Consider the following 26,113-nt stretch of genomic DNA (forward strand, 5'->3'; position numbering starts at 1 on the left):
ATACAATGTACTTAATAATAATAATTATGATGGCGGAGTTTGAAATGGATTTTGGATTTGGATTTGTTTATGTTGGGGGTTTGATGTAAGTTGCCACAATAGAGAATCACAGGTCACCCTAAGTTCTGGTCTATCCACGAGTAAATATTCATAATGGTCTCAGTTTTATGGGATTACCCAATTTGATTCGGGAGGTTTCAAGTTCTTTATAGTGGTCCTCTAGATTGAGTTTGAGCACCATAGTGGTTCTCAGGCATCTTTTCGGTAATTTCACCATGGCGAACGATCATCCAGAAAATGAACGCACAACATCCAATTCAACCCCAAGAGGAGGAACAACTTAAGAACAATTGAGCAATTGTTATCCCTCCAAACTCACACAGGTAAGGGGATCGATGACGGAAGAGACAGAAACAACCCAAAGGAACGAAGAATAGGATTTGAAGTTTATAGACCTGGAGGGTCGAGATAGAGACGCAACATAATTAATGGGGTTAGTCTATGGACATTAAGGTTCGCTAGAACAGCTCAAGATTGAGTTGGAGCGACAACGCAAATCTAAGTGGGCTATATGAAGAGAGGTACAATGACATAGGGAGTTGGAGGAAAAACTAGAAAGATTGGACTCTGATCTCAAGGATAAGAGATCTCCAACTGATCAGGAAACCACACTCTTGGGAAAGTGAAGACCCATTCTCAAAGGAAATTATGCGAGCAAAAGTCTCTAGGAATTTTAAGAGCTAGATATGGACATTTATGATGACACGACTGACCCTGAGATCACTTAAGCAATTTCAAAAGTTTAGTGTATTTGGTTGACACCTCAGATGCAACTCGGTATAAAGCGTTCTTAACTGCATTGACTACATTAACTAAGGCGGTAATGAAGTGGTTTAATAGCCTTTCCCTTAGGTCGATCACTTGTTTCGATGACTTGGCCAAAAGCCTCCTCACCTGATTCTCCATTCAAAAAGACAAAGTCAAGCATGCTTCAAGCCTCTTGGGTGTCAAGCAAGAGGTCGAAGAGTTTCTCAGAGCCTACATGGAAAGGGTCAACAAAGCATGTTTGGAGATTCAGAATCTGTAAAAACAAACTTTATAAAAAATTTATCTTAGAGAGAAAAGAAAAGAGAGTGAAAGCAATGATAAAGAAGAATACCAGATGATCTAATAACAATTTAGTTTGGCAAAAATTAACTATTTTTTTTTAATTTTGACCTTTTTCCTTTCCTTTTTTCCCATTTTTCGCTTCTTCCTTCCTTCTTCCATGCATCATCATTCACCACCAAACCGACTATATTCCCATAGTGGTCTCCCAGATTCGATTCGTGCACCAATTTAGCCCTTGAGATTCTAATTGCACTATTCATGTCCTCGAGATTGCGTGCCGGGCTACATACTGGTCCTTCAGTCGAATTCCGGCGTGACTCAGTGACAGACTTGCTTATGTGGCACAACCACTGCCACCTAGGATCTACGAAACGACGTCGTTTCATGGGTGAAACGTTTTAAAGCCAAAACGTTGCCGTTTTGCTTCCAGCTGAATGTAATGGTTGCTTGGGTGAAAGGTTGGTCATTCGTTACATCTTCATAATTTCTCAGTTGCTTCAACGCTTAGTCTCCTCCTCCATAACCAGAGATAATGGCGATAGCCTAGGGCACTGCTGCTTACTCGCTGCTTTCTTACCGTTGTTGCGCTAAACTTGGCGGAAGGTCCGTGGGAAGCCGTTGAAGCAAAGGGTGGAAAACCGTTTAATCTAGCTTGAAGGTCAATTTTTTTTTTGGGATCATTTTTCATTTTTCGGACGAGGGATTGTTTAAGTTACTCTTTATGTTGCATTAAGATTTTGTTGGAAACGATATGTTGTTAGGGTTTTTGTTGTTGATATGTTCCAACCGCCACTCGATGCTTTGTTTCTTTTCAATAGAATAGGGGCAATCTTTGATCGTGCATTATGTGTTTGTTATTTATTATTTTTGTGTTGCATGCATGTTAAATTTATTTGTTCTTTTGTTATATTGCAGATGGACGCCGAAGTGTTAGATATAGTGTTTCACCATGGAAAAATTTTGAGAAGGGTAAGGATGGGAGGTGGACATATTATCTTAACAATAAGCACTGTTTGGGTGAGCTTGATGTGGATAGGTTAGATGTATTCTACCTGAGAAATTACTTCAAAGAGTTAAGGTATGAGCAAATGAAGGAAGTTTGGTGGCAGGTGCCAGGAATGACCCTAGAAGTGGGTTTGAGGCATTTAAACTCTAATAACGAGTTGAGAGAGATGTGTTTTCAGGGAGAAAAGAATAATGGTCTTATTGATGTCTACATTAAATATGGTATTTCAAAACCTGAGATACTACAAAGGCAGGATGTTATTGTGGACCTTGATGACTAGTGAGGGATCTTGGAGAGCAAGCAAAGTCGAATGTCAGGACTGTGATAAACCCTTTTCTGAAAACAACTACCGAGAAGGTACCTCTGATGAGTTTGAGCATAGTAACCTATACTCTCCAAGCTTAAGAAGTAGTACCAAAGAAGATTAATGTAAATTCGAAATGGAGCCTAAGCCTAAGCCTAAGACAATCCCCAAACCCACACCCACACAAAACAAAGTCGCTAGGACTAAGAGATACTGTTTGAGGTCTTCCACTCCCAAGGCTTCGAGAAAATGTTTTTTAAAAACAAAGGTAAATGGAGGTGACCCTGTAGTTCTATCCTCAGACTCAGACTCTCATGATATCTATGAGAGTGCTGAGGACGAGGCGTATAAGCCACAAGAGTCGGAAGATAGTTCAAGTGAATCAGGCATTGGAAACAAAATTCCTTCGTCCAAGAAGAAAGTTAGAAAACCCAGTGCGAGAAAGAAGGTTCAGCAGGAGAGTGGAATGGAAAAAGGGAAGGCTAAGGTTTGTGTTGATGATGATGCATTTGTGCAAGACGTTTCTGATGAAGATGTTGATATTGGATTTGTTGGGGGTGGCAGGGCTGATAATTATGACGCCTATGATTCAGGTTCATAATCGGATAGTGCCAACTCATGGCACTCTTTGGAGATGAAAATTCCACCGAATTTAGAGGATGAGCTGGATGGAGAGGACGATTCAGATGAAGTATTTCCAGTGTTTAGGCATGGTGCTAGGTCCGGGAAATTGCATTTGGAAGTAGGAATGAAGTTCAACACTAAGTGGGACTTCAAAGAGGCAGTGAGAGAGTTTACTATACAAGAAGGAAGACGGATGAAGTTTAGGAAGAATGATAGCAAAAGGGTAAGGGAAGAATGTAAGGTGAAGGATTGCAAGTGGGTAGTCTACGCCTCGAGGGACCACGAAGACAGTTGCTGGCAAGTGAAGACATTCTTGAATGATCAATCCTGTCCAAGAAAGGATAGGAACAGGGCAGCAAATAGAAACTGGGTTGCAGGTAAGTTGGTGAAAAAGTTAAGGAAATATCCCAATTTCAGGAATTGTGAAGCTACAACTTTTTTCAACACGAAATACGATTTATTGATCAATAGGAATTTAATATTGCGGGCACTGTATGATGCTAGGAATGTAGTTTATGGGGATGCGAAGGAGCAATATGCCATTGTAAGGAACTATGGTGAAACGCTGTTGACGACCAACCCGGAATCCACAGTTCAGATATGCACAAAGCCACTGCCTAGTGGTGACATCATCTTTGAGAGGATGTACATCTGTTTGAGTGGGTGCAAATCTGGTTTTAAGACTGGTTGTCGTCCATTAATTGGACTTGATGGGGCTTTCTTGAAGATTGTATTCAGGGGCTGCTGTTGGACAAGATGCCAATCACTATACATACGTAATTGCGTGGACAATTGTGAAAGTGGAGAACTTTGAGAACTGGAAGTGGTTCCTAGAATTGCTATATGAAGATCTTGGAGACTATAAGATTTATGGGTGAAACTTCATCTCTGATATGCAAAAGGTACTCATCTGACATCACCTTTCTGATCTTAGACATGTATGAAGTGAACAAGCACTCGGAAGACTTTTGCCACAAATTGATAACCATGAAGTCTTACAAAGAAACATACAAGTACCACATTAATCCTCTACCTGGCCATGCCTTCTGGGAACAAAGTCAGTATAACAGGCTATTGGCACCACCAATCAAGAGAAAGTCAGGAAATCTTTAAACAAAGAGGAGGAAGGATGCCAATGAAGGCACCAGTTCTGGCAAGAAAGCTAAGCCAGGTGCAATTATGGTAAGACAGCTAAGACAATTCACCTGCAAGTACTGTCAGCAAAAGAGTCATACCAAGAGAGGGTGTGAAAAGAAGAGGACTTTTGACATTAATTCTTTAATAAATTTTTTTATTAATTCTTCACTAATAACTGAAGAAGGTTTAGGGTCTTTGGTAGTGGCTGATGTGTTTGGATTTTCCTTTTTTGTTTGTGTTTTGTGTAGTTCACTGAAGCAACTGCTAAACTAGCTACAAGACCTGCAAAATTATCTCCTAGAAGAAGATCACCACCACCAAACCCCTCTACAGCACTGGAGTCAATGCAGGGTGCAAGTTCAGCCTCACAATTCACAAATTTTTTGAAGTTTGTACCCACTCTTGGATTTAAGCACCAACGGAAGAAGTGAAACTTGATACTAGGATATTACTTTTGCGAACTGTTCATCTTTTGTAAAAAAAATTGACTGTGCTCACTATAAAAAATTGTTCATTTTGTTAAGTTTAGTCAAGTATATCATATCACTTGCTATGGGCAAATACTTATGACTGCACTGCGTAAAACTATGAATGCTTTGTGGTATTTTGATTTAAATTAAGTGATACTATGGATGATTTAAATCAACCTTTTTATTAATTATTAACTAGTACTGTTTGTTCATTTTACATGATATTACATTATAGAAAACTAACATCAATAATAGAACCATTGTGATGTTACCCCAAAAAACTTTCATTCATTATATTACATAATGTTACATTGCCGTATTCTCAACTCTTGAACAACACCATTCCTACAAAAACAACAACTACCAACACCCCAAACCGAATTTCATATTTTTAATGTCTGCTTCTATCTTGCCTACCCACCATGCAAAGTTCATTTTCTTTTCACCATAATCTTCTGGAACAGTTTTTTTAGTCAGCTCCTCTTGCACACAATCTGTTCAGACGAATAAGATACACTATTTTTTTCCACTTGTCTGCAAACAACCCTCCATAAATTAATGTCACAACAAAAAAAATTAAATTACAAACAAGTTACCTTCACTCACATTATAGTTGGAACAACCAAAGAAGGGCTTGTTAGGATGTGTCTCTGGCACTGACCGCCTAAGCACAAGGCGACAACCACAACCGCACCACTCCGGAACCCGCCCAACCACAGCCGCACCACTCTGGAACCTGCCCATGCCTGCTTTGCGTTGTGCTTCTTGTCCAGTTCTCCGTCGACGATGACCAGTTCGAGCTTCCTGCAACGTGGCTCCCAATTTCTCTCATGGAGGACGACTATTAATGTAGACAAGAGATGAAGAACGAAACGTTGATGGAGAGAACCAGAATGAGAGGAAGCAGATGAAGCTTTAGGGTTTATAAAGGGGACAGGGACTAAATTGAAAAATTGCAAAATACTATCCACATCATCTGTCCACAATGAGTTCCTAGGTGGCAATGGCTGTGCCACATAAGCAAGTCCGTCGCTAAGTCACGCCGGAATTCGAGTGAAGGACCAGTATGTAACCCAGCGCACAATCTCAAGAACATGAAAAGTCCAATTAGAATCTCAAGAGCTAAATTGGTGCACGAACCGAATCTGAGAGACCACTATAAAAATTTAATCCCACCAAACCATTACTACCACCATTAATCTCAATCTCTTCACTTTTACTGCTATCACCACCTCCAAGCTCTTCATTCCACCCACCACATTTATCCCTCTCCATGCTCCACCACCAATCATCCCAGCTAGACAGTTTCATTTACCCCTTTGGTATTTTGATAATATTCCATAAATTTGAAATAAATCCAAAATATTAGTGACAAATTTCAATGAATAAAAAATTTTAGTTACAAAATTGAATGTAAATTAAATATTAAAAATATTTCTTAAAAGAATCATAAACATTAAGAATAAATAATATATTTTATCCAAAATTGAAGTTAAGAAAAAAAATAGAGTGAGAGACAATATTAGAGAAGAATGAGAGATGATCTAATAACATTTTAATTTGACAAAGATTAGCTAATATCTTTCCAATTTTGTCCTTTCTTTTCTTTTTCCCTCTTACCACTTCTCTTTTTCGCTTTTTTCCTTTCTTCTTCCTTGCATCACTGCTACTATCAACCCGAACTCTTTACTTTTACCGCTATCACCACTCCCAACTCTTAAATCCACCCACCACTTTTACCCTCCTCCATGCTCCACAACCAACCATCCCAATCAGATATCTTCACTTATCCCTTCAGCATTTTGATAATATTCCATAAATTTCAGCATTTTGATAACATGATTTATAATATTTTCAAAAAGTTCTGAATTTTTGTAGAGTATGGATAAGCATAAGCTATTGAATAAATCAGACAATTGGCATGCTGCTTGGCTCTAGATCCATGAGCATAGCCTTGGGAATGATCTTTTTTGGCTAATAGAAATGTTATTTAAAAAGAAAAATTAAAATATTTTGAAAAGTCTGATATAAAACTGAGACAAAATAAGACTTGCGTGTAAAATTAAAACCAAATATAAACCATATGAATATAAAACATACCTTTTCCTTAAAAATACTATCAATTGTTATAAAATAACTAAATAAATAAGGAAGAAGTAACAAATAAAATATGGAAATATAATTAGATAACCCAAGTAGTAATATTTATTAGAATTATTATCTCAATATAATAGAGATGATTAATATATTTACTAATATTATATATAAAAAATAAGAGAGAGGAGTACTTAAAATACTTGTAAGGAGAGAGAATATAAAAGAGAGAGAGAATATTGTTATTATTGATTGTATTTTTCTTAGAAGCAAAGGCCTCTATTTATACATGAATGAGGGGATACAATTTCAACGTTCATTTAATATTATTCCTTTTTGAGAAAGTAAGTTTCACATGGGAATGGGCATCCACGCCCCATTCTTATCACAACACTCCCCATTGGATGCCCATTTAGGATGATTGCCTCATTAAAACCTTACTAAAGGAAAACTCTGTGGGAAAAATCTTAGTGAAGGAAAAAGAGTACAATATCCTTTGTGATGGAAACTGCCTCATTAAAAACCTTGTCAAGAAAAATCCAATGAAAAAAAAACCTGACCAAGGAAAAAAGAGTACAGTCTCCCCCTCTTGTCGACATCATTTAATGTCTCGAAATCGGCGCATCCCAATCTCATGTACCAATCTTTCAAAGGAGAATTTTGGGAGTGACTTTGTGAATAAATCTGCCAGATTGTCACTTGAACGGATCTGTTGGACATCAATTGTCCCTTGATTTTGAAGATCATGAGTGAAGAAGAATTTGGGAGAAATATGCTTTGTTCTATCACCTTTGATGTATCCACCCTTAAGTTGAGCAATACATGCTGTATTATCTTCAAACAGGACAGTTGGAGCTATCTTATGATCAATCAGTCCACATGATGACAAAATATATTGAATCAGACTCCTCAGCCAAAAACACTCGCGACTAGCTTCATGAATCGCCAGTATTTCAGCATGATTAGAGGAAGTTGCTGCTATCGTCTGTTTTGTGGACCTCCATGATATAGCTGTACCACCATATGTGAACAGGTATCCTATTTGAGATCTCCCTTTATGTGGATCAGACAAGTATCCAGCATCTGCATAGCCAACTAGTTGTGACTTGGATCCATAAGGATAGAATAATCCCATATCAACCGTTCCATGAATATATCGAAAGATTTGTTTGATTCCACTCCAATGTCTTCTGGTTGGAGAGGAACTATACCTTGCTAGTAAGTTCACAGCAAATGATATACCGGGTCGTGTATTATTAGCAAGATACATTAGCGCTCCAATGGCACTAAGATATGGTACTTCAGGACCAAGGATATCTTCATTCTCTTCTTTAGGACGGAATTGATCCTTTTCCACGTCCAAAGATCTTACGATCATTGGGGTACTTAATGGATGTGACTTATCCATATAAAATCTTTTCAAGATCTTCTCTGTGTATGTTGTTTGATGAATAAATATCCCATTTTTTATATGCTCGATCTGCAGGCCGAGACAAAATTTAGTTCTTCCAAAATCTTTCATCTCAAACTCTTCTTTTAAAGTTTTTATAATTGTTGGAATCTCTTCAGGAGTCCCAATGATATTTAAATCATCAACGTACACAACAATTATAATGAACCTAGATATAGTTTTCTTTATGAAAACACATGGGCAGATATCATCATTCTTGAATCCGTTTTTGGCCAGATACTCAGACGATTATACCACATTCGTTCAGATTGCTTTAGACCATATAAAGATCTTTGCAATTTGACTGAGTATAACCCTTGCGAATATTCATTGGATGGTTTAGATATCTTTAGTCCTTCAGGGACTTTCATATAGATATCCCGATCTAATGAGCCGTACAAATAGGCTGTTACCACATCCATTAAATGCATATGCAATTTATGATATGCAGATAAACTGACCAAATAACGCAATGTTATCGCATCCACTACAGGGGAATATGTTTCTTCATAATCTATACCGGGCCTTTGTGAAAAACCTTGTGCCACAAGTCGGGCTTTATAGCGCACAACTTCATTTTTCTCATTTCGTTTTCTCACAAATACCCACCGGTATTCAACAGGTATTACATCTTCTGGTGTACGGACTACAGGTCCGAAGACTTCACGTTTTGCAAGTGAGTCTAATTCAGCCTTCATGGCTTCTTTTCGTTTTGGCCAATCATTCCTTTGTCGACATTCTTCGACTGATCTTGGCTCAAGATCCTTACTTTCATGCATGATATGTAATGCCATATTATATGCAAATATTTCATTGACAATTGTCTTATTTCGGTCCCATTTCTCTCCTGTAAAGACATAATTTATCGAGATCTCATCATTTTCACAATTTTCAGGTACCTGAACGTCTTCTGGCGTTAAAATTATATCAGAATTTTGGACAACTGCAGGTGTCTTTACTATGTCTTTTTCAACAGGAATAGTATTTACCTCTTTTATCTTTCGAGGATTTTTATCTTTGGAACCGACAGGCCTGCCATGCTTCTGGCGTGTATTTGCTTCAGTGGCTATTTGTTCTACTGGGACATCAATTCGAATTGGGGCATTTTCTGCCCTACCACGCTTCTGGCGTGAATTTGCTTCGGTGGCTACTTTTCCTACTGGGACATCAATTCGAATTGGAGCATTTTCCGCTGGTATATAAGATTTGGTTATCCTCTTTGTATCGAAAAATGTATCAGGCAATTCATTTGCTATTCTTTGCAAATGTATAATCTTTTGAACTTCTAGTTCACATTACCCTGATCGAGGATCTAAATGCATCAACGATGATGCATTCCAATTAAGTTCCTTTTTAGGAAGCTTATTCTCTCCCCCTAATGTTGGAAATTTTGATTCATCAAAATGACAATCCACAAACTGGGCTTTAAATACATCTCCCGTTTGTATCTCAAGATACCTCACTATAGAGGGAGAATCATATCCAACATATATCCCAATTTTCTTTGGGGTCCCATTTTGGTGCGATTAAGTGGTGCAATGGGAACATATATCGCAACCCAAATATTCTTAAATGGGAAACATTTGGCTGCTGGCTAAAAGCTAATTGCATAGGAGAGAAGTGATGGTAACTTGTTGGCCTCAAACGAATAAGTGCTGCGGCATGTAAAATAGCATGCCCCCAAACCGAGGTTGGGAGATTTGTTCTCACAAGCAAGGATCTAGCAATTAATTGGAGGCGTTTAATAAGCGATTCTGCTAACCCATTTTGTGTGTAAACATAAACTACTGGATGTTCAACACTTATTCCATTAGCCATACAATAAGCATCAAAAGCTTGGGAAGTAAATTCACCAGCATTATCAAGATGAATTGCTTTGATTGAATTTTTTTGGAAATTGTGCTTTTAATCGAATAATTTGAGCCAGTAATCTCGCAAACGCCAGGTTGCGAGAAGATAATAAGTACACATGTGACCATCTCGAAGATGCGTCTATTAGGACCATAAAATATCTAAAAGATCCACATGGTGGATGAATAGGTCCACATATATCACCTTGAATCCTTTTTAGGAATTCAGGGGACTCAAATCCAATCTTTACTAGTGATGGCCTTAAAATTAACTTTCCTTGAGAACATGCAGCACAACAAAATTCACTAGTTTTAAGAATCTTCTGGTTCTTTAGTGAATGTCCATGAGAGTTTTCAATAATTCTCCTCATCATGGTTGTTCCCGGATGACCCAATCTATCATGCCAAGTTATGAATTCATTTGGGCTAGTAAACTTCAGGTTTACAATGGCATGTGATTCAATTGCACTAATCTTAGTATAATACAACCCAGATGAAAGTGGGGGTAATTTTTCTAATATAACTTTCTAATCTAAATCATGAGTTGTGATACATAAATACTCATGATTTCCCTCATTCATTGTCTCAATATGATATTCATTTTGGCGAATATCTTTGAAACTTAGAGACTTGGTAGACAATAGTGCATTATTTATTATGAATTTTGTTCCTCCGAGAAACAAAATTATAGCTCTTTCGGAGCCTTCAATCACATTGCCTGAGCCAATAATAGTATTAACATACTCTTCTTTTGGCACAAGATGGGTAAAATATATAATACTTTTAAGAATAGTATGCGAACTTGCACTATTCGCAAGGCAAATATCTTCAGAATATGTCCTTGCCATTTTTCTTCAAAAAAAAAAAAAACAGATAATAATAATAATAAAATGAGCAAAAGTACATGCACAGTAAAAATTATTCACATGAATACTTAACAAACACATACACATATCAAACTATTCCATCATTGATCAAATAGCCAATATTTCCTTCGAAATCCTTAAAGAAATTAGATATATTATAATGAGTGGTGGAATTTTCATCATTTGAAACAAAATTTGTTTCCTTTCTTTTGTCATCCTTTTTCAAGGATGATTGATAAAGATCAACTAGATGCCTTGGGGTACGACAGGTACGTGACCAATGGCCCTTTCCACCACAACGGAAGCATTTATCCTCAATTGATTTACTTTGCCCATTGTTTCTTTCTTTATCCCACTTCTGGTGAGATCTTCTGTTTTGAACATAATTCCTTTTCCTTCCATGATTTTTCTTGTTATTAAAATCTTGCCATTTACCTCTTCTGGAGTTATAATTTGCCGCATTTGCTTCAGAAAATGGGACGGCGGCGCCAGTTGGGCGCGCTTCATGATTTCTTTAAAGCAACTCATTGTTGGCGTTCAGCAACAAGAAAGCAAGAAATTAACTCAGAACATTTTTAAATTCTTTTTCTCGATACTGCTGCTGCAGGAGCACAATCGAGGTATGGAAGGTCGAGAAAATTTTCTCTAACATATCAGGCTTGAGGACGTATCACCATCTTTTGATGATTGTATCTTTCTTCAAGACCTTTCCACAGATCTGCAGGATCTTTTAATGTGGGATATTCATTTTTCAATCATACGTCAACATGACGACGAAGAAAAATCATGGCTTTGGTTTTATCCTTCTGGGATGCATTATTTTCAGCCTTAATGGTATCTTCAAGATCCATTAAATCAATATGGATTTTAACATCTAGTATCCATGATAAATAATTATTTTCAGATATATCAAGAGCATTAAATTCAAGATGAGAGAGCTTCAACATAATAAAAATTTGTTACCCGAGTCTTCCTAAAAATTTGATCAGAGTCTCGTGCTGATAACGTGTTATAAAATAACTAAAAAAATAAGGAAGAAGCAACAAATAAAATATGAAAATATAATTAGATAACCCAAGTAGTAATATTTACTAGAATTACTATCTCAATATAATAGAGATGATTAATATATTTACTAATATTATATATAAAAAATAAGAGAGAGGAGTACTTAAAATACTTGTAAGGAGAGAGAATATAAAAGAGAGAGAGAACATTGTTATTATTGATTGTATTTTTCTTAGAAGCAAAGGCCTCTATTTATACATGAATAGGGGGATATAATTTCAACGTTCATTTAATATTATTCCTTTTTGAGAAAGTAAGTTTCACATGGGAATGGGCATCCATGTCCCATTCTTATCACAACATCAATAATATAAAATCACTGATCATTGATATGATATAGTGTTGTCCATTACAAGAGGAACACGATAGTATTATCAAGTAGGAAGAAATCATAGAGTAGAACAATATCGAAACTAATCCCCAGAGATCTTGATTTGGTAGAGTTGTCCCCGCCCAAAAAACTTTTTTCTATTTTTCATTCAAGTGAAGCACTCTTCAATTCAGTTTTAACCAAAAAAAAAAAAAAAAGAAAGAAAGAAAAAAAAAAAAAAACGTTTAAACAGGTTTGAAGAAAATACTTGATTTCTAATGTTCTTAGATCCGGTGTACATGTCCTACAAGTTTCTTTAAAAGAAAACCAAAGTTACCAGTTTGGTTTCACTTCGGTGGCAATTCTTGATGAACATGCTATTCTCATATCTTGCTAACATTGAATGATCGTTAAACAATTTCGGTGTAATGCCTCCGAATGGTAGTTGCATTTTTATTGATTTGTAAGTCAGGCTGGAAAAAGTTTAAGAAAAAATACCCAAGGAAACACCGACGCTACTTAAAGATTTATTGTTCCTAAACCGTACAAAACTGGTATATACAGCAAGCCTTATTCTATACATACCGGATCCTACAGCTGCTGAATTCTGTTCACGTGTGATGAAAATGAAAAACCAACTATCCAACTGTCTTCCCGAAATACGCGAACGTTATCAAACCATTTGGAAGAACCAGCCAAAATCAATAAAGTACCTAAATCAATTCAGCAGAGAAGTTATTCAGAATTCATAACTAAATGCCAAGCAACAAGAACGGCAAGGAGAAAACATTATGCTGCCAAATGAACCACAAGTAGAAAAATTAAATAAATAAAACGAACATTCAATTGCAAAGCTCAAATATTGTTTCGGATGTTGGATAATTAATGCTCTGCAGCATATTATTTTATCTGTTGATAATGCGGGATGCTTTGCACTAAGCTTTAAAAGAAAAAGGTATCTGGAAATGCTACCCCCATATGCAGGACCAAAAAGTACGTCTCTCACCAACTCTGCTGAAAGTTTTGTATGCCTTTTCCAATAGTTAATATCTCTCACGAAAATTTTAGGGAAGGTGCCTTGAACGGCAACAGCATTGGGATCATCGTTAAGGTAATTGCTAGCACTGACATTTTCATGAAAGCATGTTAAGAAGGTATTTATTCAGCAGGCTAGCCAGTTATGCTACAGCGCCAAACAAATTCAGAGATTTTGAAGATAAAGATAATGACAACTGAAGCAGTTCCTACTCTCCATAAAAATCTCATGGGATCAAACAAACCAAATAGCATTTCATAACTAACTCAGAATGAAAGCAATGCAAAAATAACCAAATCCTAAAGGACAATAAGTTCAAACTCTAACATGGTTTTATTTTATTATATTGTATTACTTTAAAAGCTGCAAGGGAAACACAACTCATATAAAGGATTAGTTTCACCGTTTCTCATAACAATTGAAAACAGGGAAGTCCTTAGAAAAACAAAGCTTAAGCAGAAACGGAATAGAATACATTTAAGGAACAATAATAGGTAATCACTTACAAATTATTTGCTATGTTGTTTCTTCATAATCAGATTGCTACTCTTTGCAGGTATTTTCATTCAGTTGAAATTGCTTTCATTTTTTTTCCTCAAATGCAAATTCTAGTTGTTTCTCCACGGACTTGAGAACTGCTGTTCGCTTGGATCTCAACTGGTATGGTGGAGATGCATTGTAAGCCTTGGGAAGGTCACTCTCATTGTCATGGCTTGCTGGACTCTCAGAGAACCTCCCAACCTCAGATCCAGAATTATCCTTGGTTCTCTCTGATTCATTAGAAGTACAAGAATGATTTTCTACCTTCAAAAGTTTACAAGGAGGGGTTTGTGTTTCGACTCTGTTCCGTCTCCTCAATATGGAAGGAGTGTTTGGAAAAGTATCAGCAGCTTTTTTCAAAAATGATTCAGGTGTCTCGCTGCATAATTCACTACCCTTCACACTAGCTGGAGTGAAGTAATCGATAGGCGACAACATCGGATTAGAGCAGTATTCATTCTGCAGGCTTAAAGAAAGAGAATCTAAAGGAACTGAACCACTTAACTGTGGCGGCTCATAACACAAAGAACCACAGGTAGGACTTTCTTGGGAGAAAGAAGTTCTGATAGACCTGCTGCTGCAGCTCATTTCACAATTGTCTACACACCGCTCAAATTTTGAGTTTACACTTAGTCCAGAATTCTCAAAATTTGTCCCACAAGTTATTCTGAAATTAACTATTGACACAGGCTTTGAGTTGCTCCAGGCGAGATCTATGTTGGATGATCCAGGTTTGCATTCTACACCGTCAGAATCAGCAGATTCATTCGCAGGAACACTTGAAGAATCACGAACATCTCTAACTGTCCCTGAGGATGACTGATTCATGCCACTCTCATCTAGCATACTAACAGTTGTAGGTTCAAATGGTGTTTCAACAGCTAAATTTAATTCTTTACTTGAACAAACAGGAATTGTTTTAGAAGTAGAAAGTCTAATTGTATCTTTGACAGCAACTTGTGCATTGTTCTTTGGCACTGGTGGAAGTCTTCCTGTAGCTAAATAAAAATCCAACTTTTTCTTCAAAGAACTATTCCAATGGTTCTTTATTGCATTATCAGTTCTGCATAAGAGAAATAATGTAGAAAAAATATTAGCATTTGTGACGAATACAATTTAAATGCCATGGCATTTAACAACACAAATTATCTCCTCCTACTTGTGCACATATAATCAATGAAATCTGCATCCTTTATATAACTTTTATGTGATAGCTATTCCAACGATTCACTCTACAAAAATATTTGAACCATAAAAGTGTGGTACTTCCATTATGTTCTGAACAACATTGAACAGATTTTTCAGCCCTAAAACAATGATGATGGACAAATCATTAAAATTTGTGTTGTTCAGAAGCCATATGAACTAAGAGGATCCTCGAAAACTTCGGTGCTTATTAAGCTTAATCGACTTCCACATCAGTATGACAGCTGCAACTGTTTAGATGGATGCACAAAAAGAATATGACACTGAACTGAGAAAGAAAAGAAACAGCAATAGTACAGGGCATTAAAGAGCCCTTGATATCTCCTGTCCCCGTGATAGTTCATAACTTCTTTACCTGTCTCTCTTTACACCAGAATTTGTTCATGGCTACACTGGCCATTGTTTACCAAGTTAAGCCAAATTTGCTTACCTATAACCTCAACAATAGGAGGTTTACTTTTACTTATCTTGAGTCACCATCAGACATGGGTTGAGAAGCATACAACCATTTTAATGGAAATAGAGTTATGTTAGGATAGATTAATTTTGCTCAATTGACTTTATCCCTTTTCTTTGTTGTTTTTTGTTTTCATAATTTTGTGACTTTTTCTGCTTGTATTAAGAAGTACTTCTTTTATATTTATTTTAAAAAAAAATGTAAGCAGAATACCTCCTCCTAGGAGAGCAAGAGGAAAATATCCACTTACCACCATAAAAACAACGAAATTCATGTTGAAAATAATTAGACAATGCCTCAAGATGATAACTCGTAATTTGAACAGTAACATCAAGATTTAAGCCCACTTCTTTTGCTTATCTATGTTCCATTATAATAAACAACAGAAATAATACGTAAGCATACCTTCCAGGAAGAACCTTGGCTATTTCAGCCCATTTGTTCCCATGGGTATGATGAGCATTTATCAGGGCCAATTCCTCGTCCAAAGTCCAGGCATCTTTCTTTATGTCAGGATTAAGATGATTGTGCCATCTGTAAGAATTTGAAAAGGGAAGAGCAATTTTAAATTGAGCAGTTCCTGTGTAAAGCCACTAATAGTAATGACATCATCAGTTTAAATTCTAGTCAACCTACCGCTCTCGGCACTGTTTCCCTATTCGACCAGGCAAAGACCTGGCTATAAGAGACCATTTTGTAGGCCCAAATTTTGAGACCAGTTCAACAATTTTATCATCCTCCTGCCCAAAATAATATATATATAATTTTTGAAAAAACTGAAGGAAAAAATTTATGAAAGACAAAGAACAGGTTCAACCTCCAATGTCCAAGGTCCTTTAACAAGTTCTGGATTGAGAACTTTTTGCCATCTGTGAAGGCATTGAACTTCTGTTCTATCAGGAAAATACTCAGCTGCATTTCACATTTTAAATTCAGGTCATTGAAATCAGCATAATGCTTACACAGTTACACTAAGCACTTAGAGTACCAAGCCACATAAACAACTTTCCATCATTCACAAACATAATCAATTTCCGTACATGGTGAATCACACGGAAGATATTATAAGAGAGGCAAATACAGGTTGGGAAGTTTTCATTCCTGGTGGTTTAATTCTAACTTTTCTGCATTGCAACAAAGTAACAAGTTAACCAAATGCGTCCTCAAGCCTATATCTTTCAAATTTCATAATACACTTACTTTTTTTCTTAAACTGCAGTATTCTCTAGTTCCACTTTAGAACTGAGTAAAACATCAATAATAGTTAAATGAAGAGGTTACAATAACATAGATATTCCATTAAACATACATTTCATGTAACTAAGAGATAAAGCATTAGTTGAGATTTTTAATTTCAGAATGGACGATGGATGGTTCAACTCTGTGCAATGAATATACTGGCATGCAAAATGATAAGAGTATTTTACAGTAAAAATCATGCATTTTACTGATCCAAAAACAGTTACTTATGATCAACAATATTACTCTCCTCGGGTCAAATGTATCATGTAATTTATATATTCATGTAAGCTGAAGATAGTCTCTCTTGATTATAAGTTTATAACCAATTATGCAATGCCATATAAATCACACAAGGTCATCACATAATTATTGAACTAGAATCTCCCCACCCCACCCACTAAATTAATAAATAAATAAGCAATGTGGAAAAAAAAATTATGTCAGATAGAAACAGTAAAAACAAAAAGTACCTATTTTCTTCCAATTCTTGCCCTTGTAAGTTGCAACAGCATTCCTTAATGTCTCATCCTGCACAAAATTGAAGAAAGGCATTAAGAGCAGATATTAACTTACATACAAGCAAGCAACAATGCAAGCACACATCTAAACAACAAAGAAGTGACAAAAGAATAGAAGTCTCCAAAGACAGAGTTAGAGAATAACCTCTTCTGCCGTCCAACCTCCCTTTGCACGCCTTATAGGGCCAGTGATCCTCCTGAACAGAAAATATTCACACAATGAAAATCACAGCAAAAATTCAAAATAGATACATGTTCAACAATAAAAAGGAAATCATCTAGCAATGCAGATTGTAAAACATGCAGTAAAAGCACACTCCCCTCAGATTACATAATTCATGATTAATAACGAACAACCGGAACAATGTAATCAGAAAGAGAGAGCTTAAATAAAGTTACCGGTGTGAGGGCGATGTAGATGTAGGGCCACACATCTCTGTGGACTTGTTAATTGGGCTGCCACTGCCTTCGGAAACAGAGGAGCAAGAAGCAGCAGTGGATTGCTTATTCTCCAGACAACACGCTTCTGTTTTCAACTCAAGCATATCTCCTAAATTCAGCAACAAAACCAAAAATACGGATAAAAAAAAAAAACCGTATGCAAACACATGTAGCAATTCCAATCATATATCAATAATGAAAACTCTAAAAATACACCTCATAATACAAAATACCCCAGACTTTCGAATTGAAACACAAATACAAACAAAAACCCAGATTTATAACTCAATTATCACATCAAAACCTTTAAAACAACAAAAATACAGTAATGAAACTCACACATAAACTTTGTGAGAAAGAGGTATTCTTGTCTTTTGAGGTTCTATCGCATGAAAGCAGATTCCACTCTTCTCATCACACCAATAACACAATCCCCTCCCCATCTCTTTCACTCTCGGCTTGGATAAGCCCCAGGCTTTCAGCGGCGATAGATTCGGCACCGGATATCTGGAGGTGTTTAAAGAGCAGCGGTGAGAAGCGGAAAAACCATAAAAAAAAAATGACGATTGTTATGGATGGATGGATTTGAAGGGCATTCAACATTATCTCTAATTATGAGGTGATTCACGGAGAAAATAACATATTAGTGAGGTAAGTGTAAGTGTAAGTGTAAGTTTCTAAATGAGGTGCTCCACGTTCTTGCTCATTCCCCAAGTTGCCGTATTAGAGAAAGGGGAAAGGGCATGAAAAACTAAACACTGGTATTCAACGGAAAAAGAAATTAAAAAGGAAAGGAAACCATAAACCCAATTCAGCATGACACAAATCAAACTCTGTTGTTTATGTCAAAAGATAATCGCGAAGACTCGATCAAACATCAAAAACAAAGAGAAAAAGAAAGAAAGAATTGTGAAGAGTTGGGAAAAAAAACAAAGTAATTAAGTAAATAATAACAACATAAAAGAAGGTGAATTTCTCTGCATAGAGGGAACTACCTATGCTTGCAGAGAAGTGGAGGAAATCGAAGTGAAGCTCACAGAAGAATAGAAGAGGAGACCAGAGACCAGAATTGCTGCTCTTCTCTCAGCTACGGTTTCGCAAAATCCTCGACCGTTGAAACGAAGCGAAAAGAGAAATTAAAATTAAAAAAACGAATAAAACCGAAAAAAAAAAAAAAAGAATTTTAATTTTTTGTATTTGGCTATTTGCTATTAAGTATTAACGTCTCCGTCTCTGGTAGCAGTGAAGCACCGCCGTTTCCGTTAACTGCCGTTTAGTGCGAAAGGCGGCATCTTCTTTAATACCGTCAGACGTCACATAACGGCACTCCCAAAAACGTTAGGCATATAAAACTTGAACCTCAGACAGTCATAAGGCATTGAGGATAATGAGGTATACTTAACTATAAAAACTAAAAAGCCTTTTAAAGAAAAAAACTATAAAAAAGAAAGAGAGAAAACAAACCTCGTAACTTTTGACAGATTTTTTGTGTGTCCATTATTTTTTTGATCTCCAAGTTTTAACAGATTTGGAGGTTAAGGAGGTGGATTAATTGATTGATTATTGAGTTAAACTGTTTACGTATTGGGCTTGGAAGGTTAGATCAACGGTTAAGTGTATTTATTGATTTGGTGTTTAATTTTTTTAAATGACATCACAATTAAAAAAAAATTAAAAGACAGAAACTAAGCATAAAGATTAGATGTCATATCACAAAGTCTAAGATCTTGGTCTTAGTTGTGTGTTTTGCCTAGGAGTGTTCATGGATCAGATCTGATCTACATATTTGTGGTATTTATTTGAATTCGATTCAAAAATTGCGAATATGGATCCAATCCGTAAGGCTTTCGGATTGGATGGGATCGGATCCGCATACTAATCGGATCGGATTGCGGATTTTGTGTTAATATCCGCATATCCGCGTATCCGCAAGAATAAAGAAATAAATAAGTAAATATTCTTTTTATGTTTTATTTCAACTAATAATTATCATATATGTTGTATTATTTTAATTTATTATTTAAGAAAAGTATGTTTAATATTATTTTAAGAGTGAACATATTTAAAAAAATAGAAAAAATAAATTTTATTGATATTTTTTTAATAAAAATAAAATTTAAAAATATTTTTGTATTTTGCGGATATATCCGATATCTGATATCCGATCCGATCGAACCTTAAAAACCGCGGATATTGGATCCGATCCGATCCGATGATTTTAGTGCGGATCAGATCGAAATTTTGGCCATATCTGATCCGATCCGATCCACGTAGTTTTGCCATAACATTCGATTCATGATTTGTTGTACACTACACTAATATTACTTTCCGTAACATTCCAATTTTTTTAATCATATTTGTTAGAATCCCACTAGGGAGCCAATGAAATATTTGTACAATGTGTACAATGGACTATTTATTTGACCCAATATGAGTTAAAAATGAACATCCAGGGTAAAATACTACTAATTTCTCAAACACAATACACCCATACTATCCAGAATAACCATCCGGGTACCAGGGATAATAAACATCTGATATCCTATTGAATTGAACATTCCTATACCCCATTGTACACATTGTATAGATACTCCATTAGCTCCCTATACTTCCTCTATTTGTTATTCAATAATTAATTAATTAAAATTATAATGATTTACAGTTAAATTCATAATAAAAAATTAAAAAATAATACATTTGAAAAATTAATATATCTAATTTAAAATTTGAAAATACGAAAACATTAGCTATAGTAAATTTCTAGTTGACAATAAACCACCTTTCAAGATATAGTCATAACTAATTTTATACTTATTGGATTTGAATGATCTTTAGTTACATGAAAAGATAAGAAAACTAGCTTTATTCTTTAAGTTCAGTATAAAATCAAATTCAAATTAAATTAGGTAGACAAATCTGTTACAAGTTTATAGTAGAAAATCGTGCTCTTATCAGCTAGACTGATATACTAACAGTATTTCAGAAATATCTCCTATTCGATTGATTTTGTTTAAGATTCATTTTAAAGCTAACTCAATTTTCTATAAATTTGCCTCTGATAGCTATTTCTAAATTCCAAACGTAGAAAATTTTATAGGGCTTGCAAAGTGATGTTTCATCTTGGAGATTTCACCTAAACGCAAGTTGGATTCTCGTAACACAGTTTACATACCTAAGAGCTATTTGAGTCCTTCCTTTCTTATTATATTCCTTTTTTTTATACAAAACGTTCTAGGTAACCTATCTTCTCTATCTTCTATTATCTCTATAAATTGTCATTCATATACTTTCTCCACTTCATTATAAGAAAAATTTTTATTTCTTCTCACTTCCTTACTCTCACTCTAAATTCTTCACCAAATTATTCACAAATATCACTCATATATTTTTCGAGAAGATATCCTCTTTGAACTATACAACTACGGAATATGGAGATTTTCTTTCTATCCAGTCAAAGGTTCATACTTACATGAAAATATACGCAAAGTCTAGCCATGGATCAAGTTTCTCTTCGCCTACGAATCGTATCTATTTGCGTTGGAATATATATATAATTTTTACAAACTTCACTCGAGGTAGGAGATTTTATGCTAATTTTTATATGTCATATCTTAAATATTTTTTAATATAGATGTTAGCATTGCATGTCATGATATAACTCTTTCCTTCATACACATTATGAATTATAATAACAATCTTATGTGCATTAAAGAACTGAAGGAATGATCCTTCGATCGGTAAGGAAAGGTGACCCCCAAAGACAAGATAATTGAGATGATCCTTCGATGAAGGAAGGTGATTGAATCGAGATAATTCTTCGGTAAGGAAATGTGATCGGCAAACTTTTGGGATAAGAACTTTCGGTAAGGGAAGGGGACTCCCATCAATTTTATATAATAATATATCTTTGTTGACATAACTTCCTTCTTGTGTATGTTTAAATAACCTTGATTGTAAATTGAACTGAGAAAATGATCCTTCGATAAGGGAAGGTGATCGGCAAAACCTTTGAGATAAGAACCTTCGATAAGGAAAGATGACTCCTATCTTTTATACTGGTTTGAGCTCAATACCTTCCATAAAAGCTACGAGAAAAAGTAATGAAAAGTACAATGAAAAGTGTGATCATGATTGTTTTTCTTTTATCCTTTTTGTTTGATTTATGATTATGTTTATTATTTCATTCAAAGCTCCTCTTTTTATCCAAAGTTTCTTTTTGTTTGATTGATGATATTGTTTAAGATCTTTATTTTATTCAGATCTATTTTGTTTGACTTATCTATGCCAATGTTACTATTCTTCTCTTATTTATTATTTATTTTGCCTTGCAATATGGCCTATGAGAACATCAAACCAATGTTTATGAGTTTGCATTATATATGTTTTAACGTTATAGGCATTTTGTATGTGTCACACATGTCATAACATAAGTAAATGAGAAGTATCTAAAAGTCACACCACTCCGACTAACAAAGACTTTTGGAAAGAATAATTGAACAACATTGCATCATCGCTATTTTTATTTTAAAACTCAGAGTGGCTGGGGATGGATACGATAACACCAGATAGACTATTAACTTTTGTTTCTCACTAATAAACCCCAATTTTGTGGTTTATCTTGTGTTGAATTTAGAAAATTTTATCAACTTATCTCACATTTATTCAATGAAATAGCATGGTTTTGTGAATTTGTCCTAATTTGTGTTTAAGAGTGAAAACATGCTTTTTAGGCTTTAAAATTGCTAAATTTAATTCACTTTAATTCTATTTGATGCGTTGATATGTTTGTTAACTGATTTCAGGATTAGAAGACAAAGATTGGGTTGAAGAAATGAAGAAAAAACATGCAAAAATGGAGAATTCATGAAGAAATGAGATTTTAGTAATCTACCAGCGACGCATGTACGTGGCCCATGCGTGCGCATGGGAAGGAAATCAGCCAGCGACGCGTGTACGTGACCGACGCATACGCGTTATAAGTAAAGTTGCCAGTGACGCGTACGCGTGACAAGCAGCACGTGACTTCATTAAAAGCAATACGCTGGGGGCAATTTTTGAGTTGAAGGAGGCTCAAATCGAACTCATTTCTGATGCTTTTGAACTCAAGAATTATAGGGGAATGGGGGAGGGGGGGGGGAGAGTAGTCATAGTTAGTTTTCATCATGTTTTAGGTTAGAATTCTAGAGAGAGAAGCTCTCGCTTCTCTCTAGAATTTAGGGTAGTTTAGGTCAAATTTTCTTAGATCCAAGTTTTAATTCTTGTTTATAGTTTAACTATCTTTATATTTTATTGTTCTATTGTCTTAATCTTCTTAGTTTTTTTGTTAATTGCTTTATGTTGCCATTTTTACTTTCATGAATCCTTGTTAGATTTTTATTTCTTTAATGTAATTTTATTTTTCTATGTCTTTTTATGTTTATCTTGTTGATTTCTTGTTTGTGTTAGTTATGGGTTTCATTAATTCTTGCAATTTGTGATGTTTACTTTTATTGCACTCTAGGTGTTTGATAAAATATTTTCACTAGTTATAGAGTAGTTTTCTTTATTCTTGGCCTAGGCTAAGAGAATTGGGTGACCTTGAGTCATTGGGTCTAATTGAATTGGTGATTTGAGAACCCTTATTGGTCAATTTGATACCCATCAACACTAGCCTACTACTAAGTCCATTAGTAGCTAGGTTGGGACTTATGGGTTGATGTTGATCAAGCCTATTTGACTTCAAGCATAGAAGTAGACTTGATGGGTTGGTCCCTCATAATTGTTAATATATGGTTTGTAGACAAGGATGGTGATCTCAATTTCCATGCCTTAGCCAAGAGTTCTTTTCCTTTTCTTTGTTAGTTAATTGTCATTTACTTTCTTGTTATTTACTTTTCTTGCCAATCACCAAATCAAACTCCCATTGTTCCTTCATAGCCAATAATTGAACACTTCATTGCAATTCCTTGTGAGATGACCCGAGGTTTAAATACTCTCGATTACTTTTTATTGGGGTTTGTACTTGTGACAACCATATTAAAATTTGATTGAGGATTATTAGTTGGTTTGGAACTATGCTTACAACGAAGTTCTGTTTCTATTGAGAAATTCTAGACCAACGATAATTCTTACATCACTCACCCCTCTCTCTGTACCATCTTTAGGAACGACGCAGTACAAAGCAATACACTGCTCGATTGAGGTGAAAAGACAAGTGTATTATTAGGAGAAAGATATCAAGGACGTAGATACAAAATGTTAAGCACTTACCCAAATTCTTATTAAGAAGGAAGAATAGACAATGATTTTAGTCATAGTTGTACAAATTAAGAGAATTAGGATTTTGTGTGTGTCTTGTTTTATCTTTATTGAGTGATTGCAATTGTGGCTATGATGTTTTTTTTCTATGATTATTTGATATGAGTAAAATTTGTCATTGTTTGTGCCTTTATAGTTTAGCACGCCCATTTTTCATGTTAGTATCTCTTGATCTACTCATATTTTTCAACCAATAACAATTTTAATAAAAACTAGTTATTCACTCTATTTATATATAAAAATTATTTTATATAAAGATATAATTTTTTTTTAAATTTTGCAAGGTTTGAATATCAACGACCAATGTAATCCAAATAAGGGTTAAAACCTGGTTTAAAAATATTAGTTTAAAAATATTAATCCAATAGAGAGATTCGTGAATCTTGGGAACTAGATCTTGAATTCTTTATCATTGTTTCTACCAAAGCCCAAGGTATTAAGATAAATATCACATTGTGTGGAATATCGCCAACTAGGATCACTCCAACCGGACCTAACCCAATAAGCTAGTCAAGTACCTCTACCCAATGGGTTGAATGAGTCGCTGTTTAGGATCCACTGGCTCAAGGCCCACCCCGACTTTAGGAGCAAGAAGCTCCCCTTACTACTCCAATTCACAAAATGCAAGAAAATAATGCCCCACCATGCAGAAATCACCCAACTAACAAGGGATTTAATTACTCTTTATCGGCAGACAAATTATTTTTTTTATTGAACCAGTCAACATACCAGTCACCTTATAAATAGCTTATCACCTTAGGTAAATTTTATCCAGTTGACATACACTCCAATAAAAATATTTGTTGACTTTGGAATCGGAATCCCTTACATTCGTTCTAGAAAAAGATAGCACAACAGTCTGTGATGTTCAAACACCTCATTCTCAGGCCCATTCTCATAATTCTTTTCCAAGTACACTTCGATACATTAGTGTAATTACATGAGATTGGAAGATCAGCCAGTATCAATGGTGGATAACCACTACGTTGAAAGAAGTATGAGATTAGATTCCAAGTCTTGCACTCGAACGTGAAGCCATGAGTGTTGCCCTCAGCCACTGGCACCACCCTACTAGACTTCGCAATGGGTGGCCTCCCAAATTCATGTCCCACTATCTCATGACAAACCAACCAATTTGAGCGCGATGGAAATTACGGGTCTTGGCCTAAACACCATGGTAGACTCGAGCTAGCATGGCAGAGAGAAGCAGAACAACAATTATGCCAAGAACTGTAACGACGATGAGAGCCTGAGAGGCAGATGATAAGATCCACGACTAGAGGCAGAGCTCAGAGAAAAGGAGGTCGGAAGGATCATCACAAAGTAGATTACTACTACAGCAGTGAAGATTCATTTTTTAAGGCTATTGTGAGAGCTGAAGTTCCAAAAACTTCAAGAACAAAAAAATGACCCTCTAAGATTGTTCGACCAACGCCCAACATCGTTTAAAAAACTTTAGAAGTCGGATGTACTTGGCGTGGAAGCCTCAGATGCAACATGTTGTAAGGCCATTCTAACTACATTGATAAAAGTAGTGCAAAAATGGTTTGACAAGTCCCATGATTCCAACCTCTCTGCATAGAATTTGTATTTCTAAATAAACTTTATTGAATTTCTCCATGTATACTCTAAGTGTTTTCTCTTGTTCTTGCTTTATGCCAAATAAGCTTGAAACATATTTTATCTTTTTGAATAAAAAAGTGAGCTAAAAAACTTTTAGCCAACTCGTCAAAATATTTGATCTCTATGGCAGATGTGAAAGAGTAAGTTGAATTGAGAAGTACATTAATAAGGTAGAAGCTACACTAATAAGGAGTCAACACAGAAGGGCGACTTTAATTCTTAAATTATTTTAAAAGGATACCATTCTTTTACTCCTCTACGAGTTTCTTTTGTGGAGGTCTACAAGGATATCTATCATATGGAGAAGATTCTCTTAACTCGACTTAGCAAAAATAATATAGGTCGAAACAAGTAAGAGTATTGCGATACAACCAAATCTATGGCCACCACACTAATCATTGCTACAACCTGAAGAGTGTGATAAAGAGGTTGACCCAAGATGGAAGATTGTATAAGTATCTTGC

The 26,113-nt window shown here is 35.5% G+C and overlaps 1 protein-coding gene and 1 pseudogene across 4 annotated transcripts; one reads left to right on the top strand and one right to left on the bottom strand.

The window, feature by feature from the left end:
- Positions 1-2,025: 2,025 nt before the first annotated feature.
- On the top strand, positions 2,026-3,958 carry LOC148568260 (uncharacterized; annotated as a pseudogene).
- An 8,729-nt stretch (positions 3,959-12,687) lies between these two features.
- Positions 12,688-18,926, bottom strand: MYB3R-5 (myb domain protein 3r-5). Of its 4 annotated transcripts, none has more exons than XM_088485826.1 (10): positions 18,725-18,926; positions 18,069-18,236; positions 17,688-17,838; positions 17,434-17,485; positions 17,241-17,298; positions 16,346-16,440; positions 16,165-16,268; positions 15,934-16,062; positions 13,832-14,928; positions 12,688-13,002 (listed from the first exon to the last, which is right to left on the bottom strand). In XM_088485826.1, exons 3-9 carry the CDS (start codon positions 17,831-17,833, stop codon positions 13,908-13,910), a joined length of 1,605 nt encoding a protein of 534 aa, XP_088341952.1. In that variant the 5' UTR covers positions 17,834-17,838; positions 18,069-18,236; positions 18,725-18,926; the 3' UTR covers positions 12,688-13,002; positions 13,832-13,907. The 4 variants fall into 4 exon arrangements, with proteins under 4 accessions (XP_088341952.1, XP_088341954.1, XP_088341953.1 ...); XM_088485828.1 differs by having other exon boundaries at positions 17,688-17,814; positions 18,725-18,860; XM_088485827.1 differs by lacking the exon at positions 18,069-18,236 and having other exon boundaries at positions 18,725-18,854.
- Positions 18,927-26,113: the final 7,187 nt, after the last annotated feature.

Source organism: Arachis ipaensis, chromosome B4 (genome assembly GCF_059453495.1).
Source record: "Arachis ipaensis isolate K30076 ecotype BB chromosome B4, ASM5945349v1, whole genome shotgun sequence".
NCBI classification, from domain to species: Eukaryota; Viridiplantae; Streptophyta; class Magnoliopsida; order Fabales; family Fabaceae; genus Arachis; species Arachis ipaensis.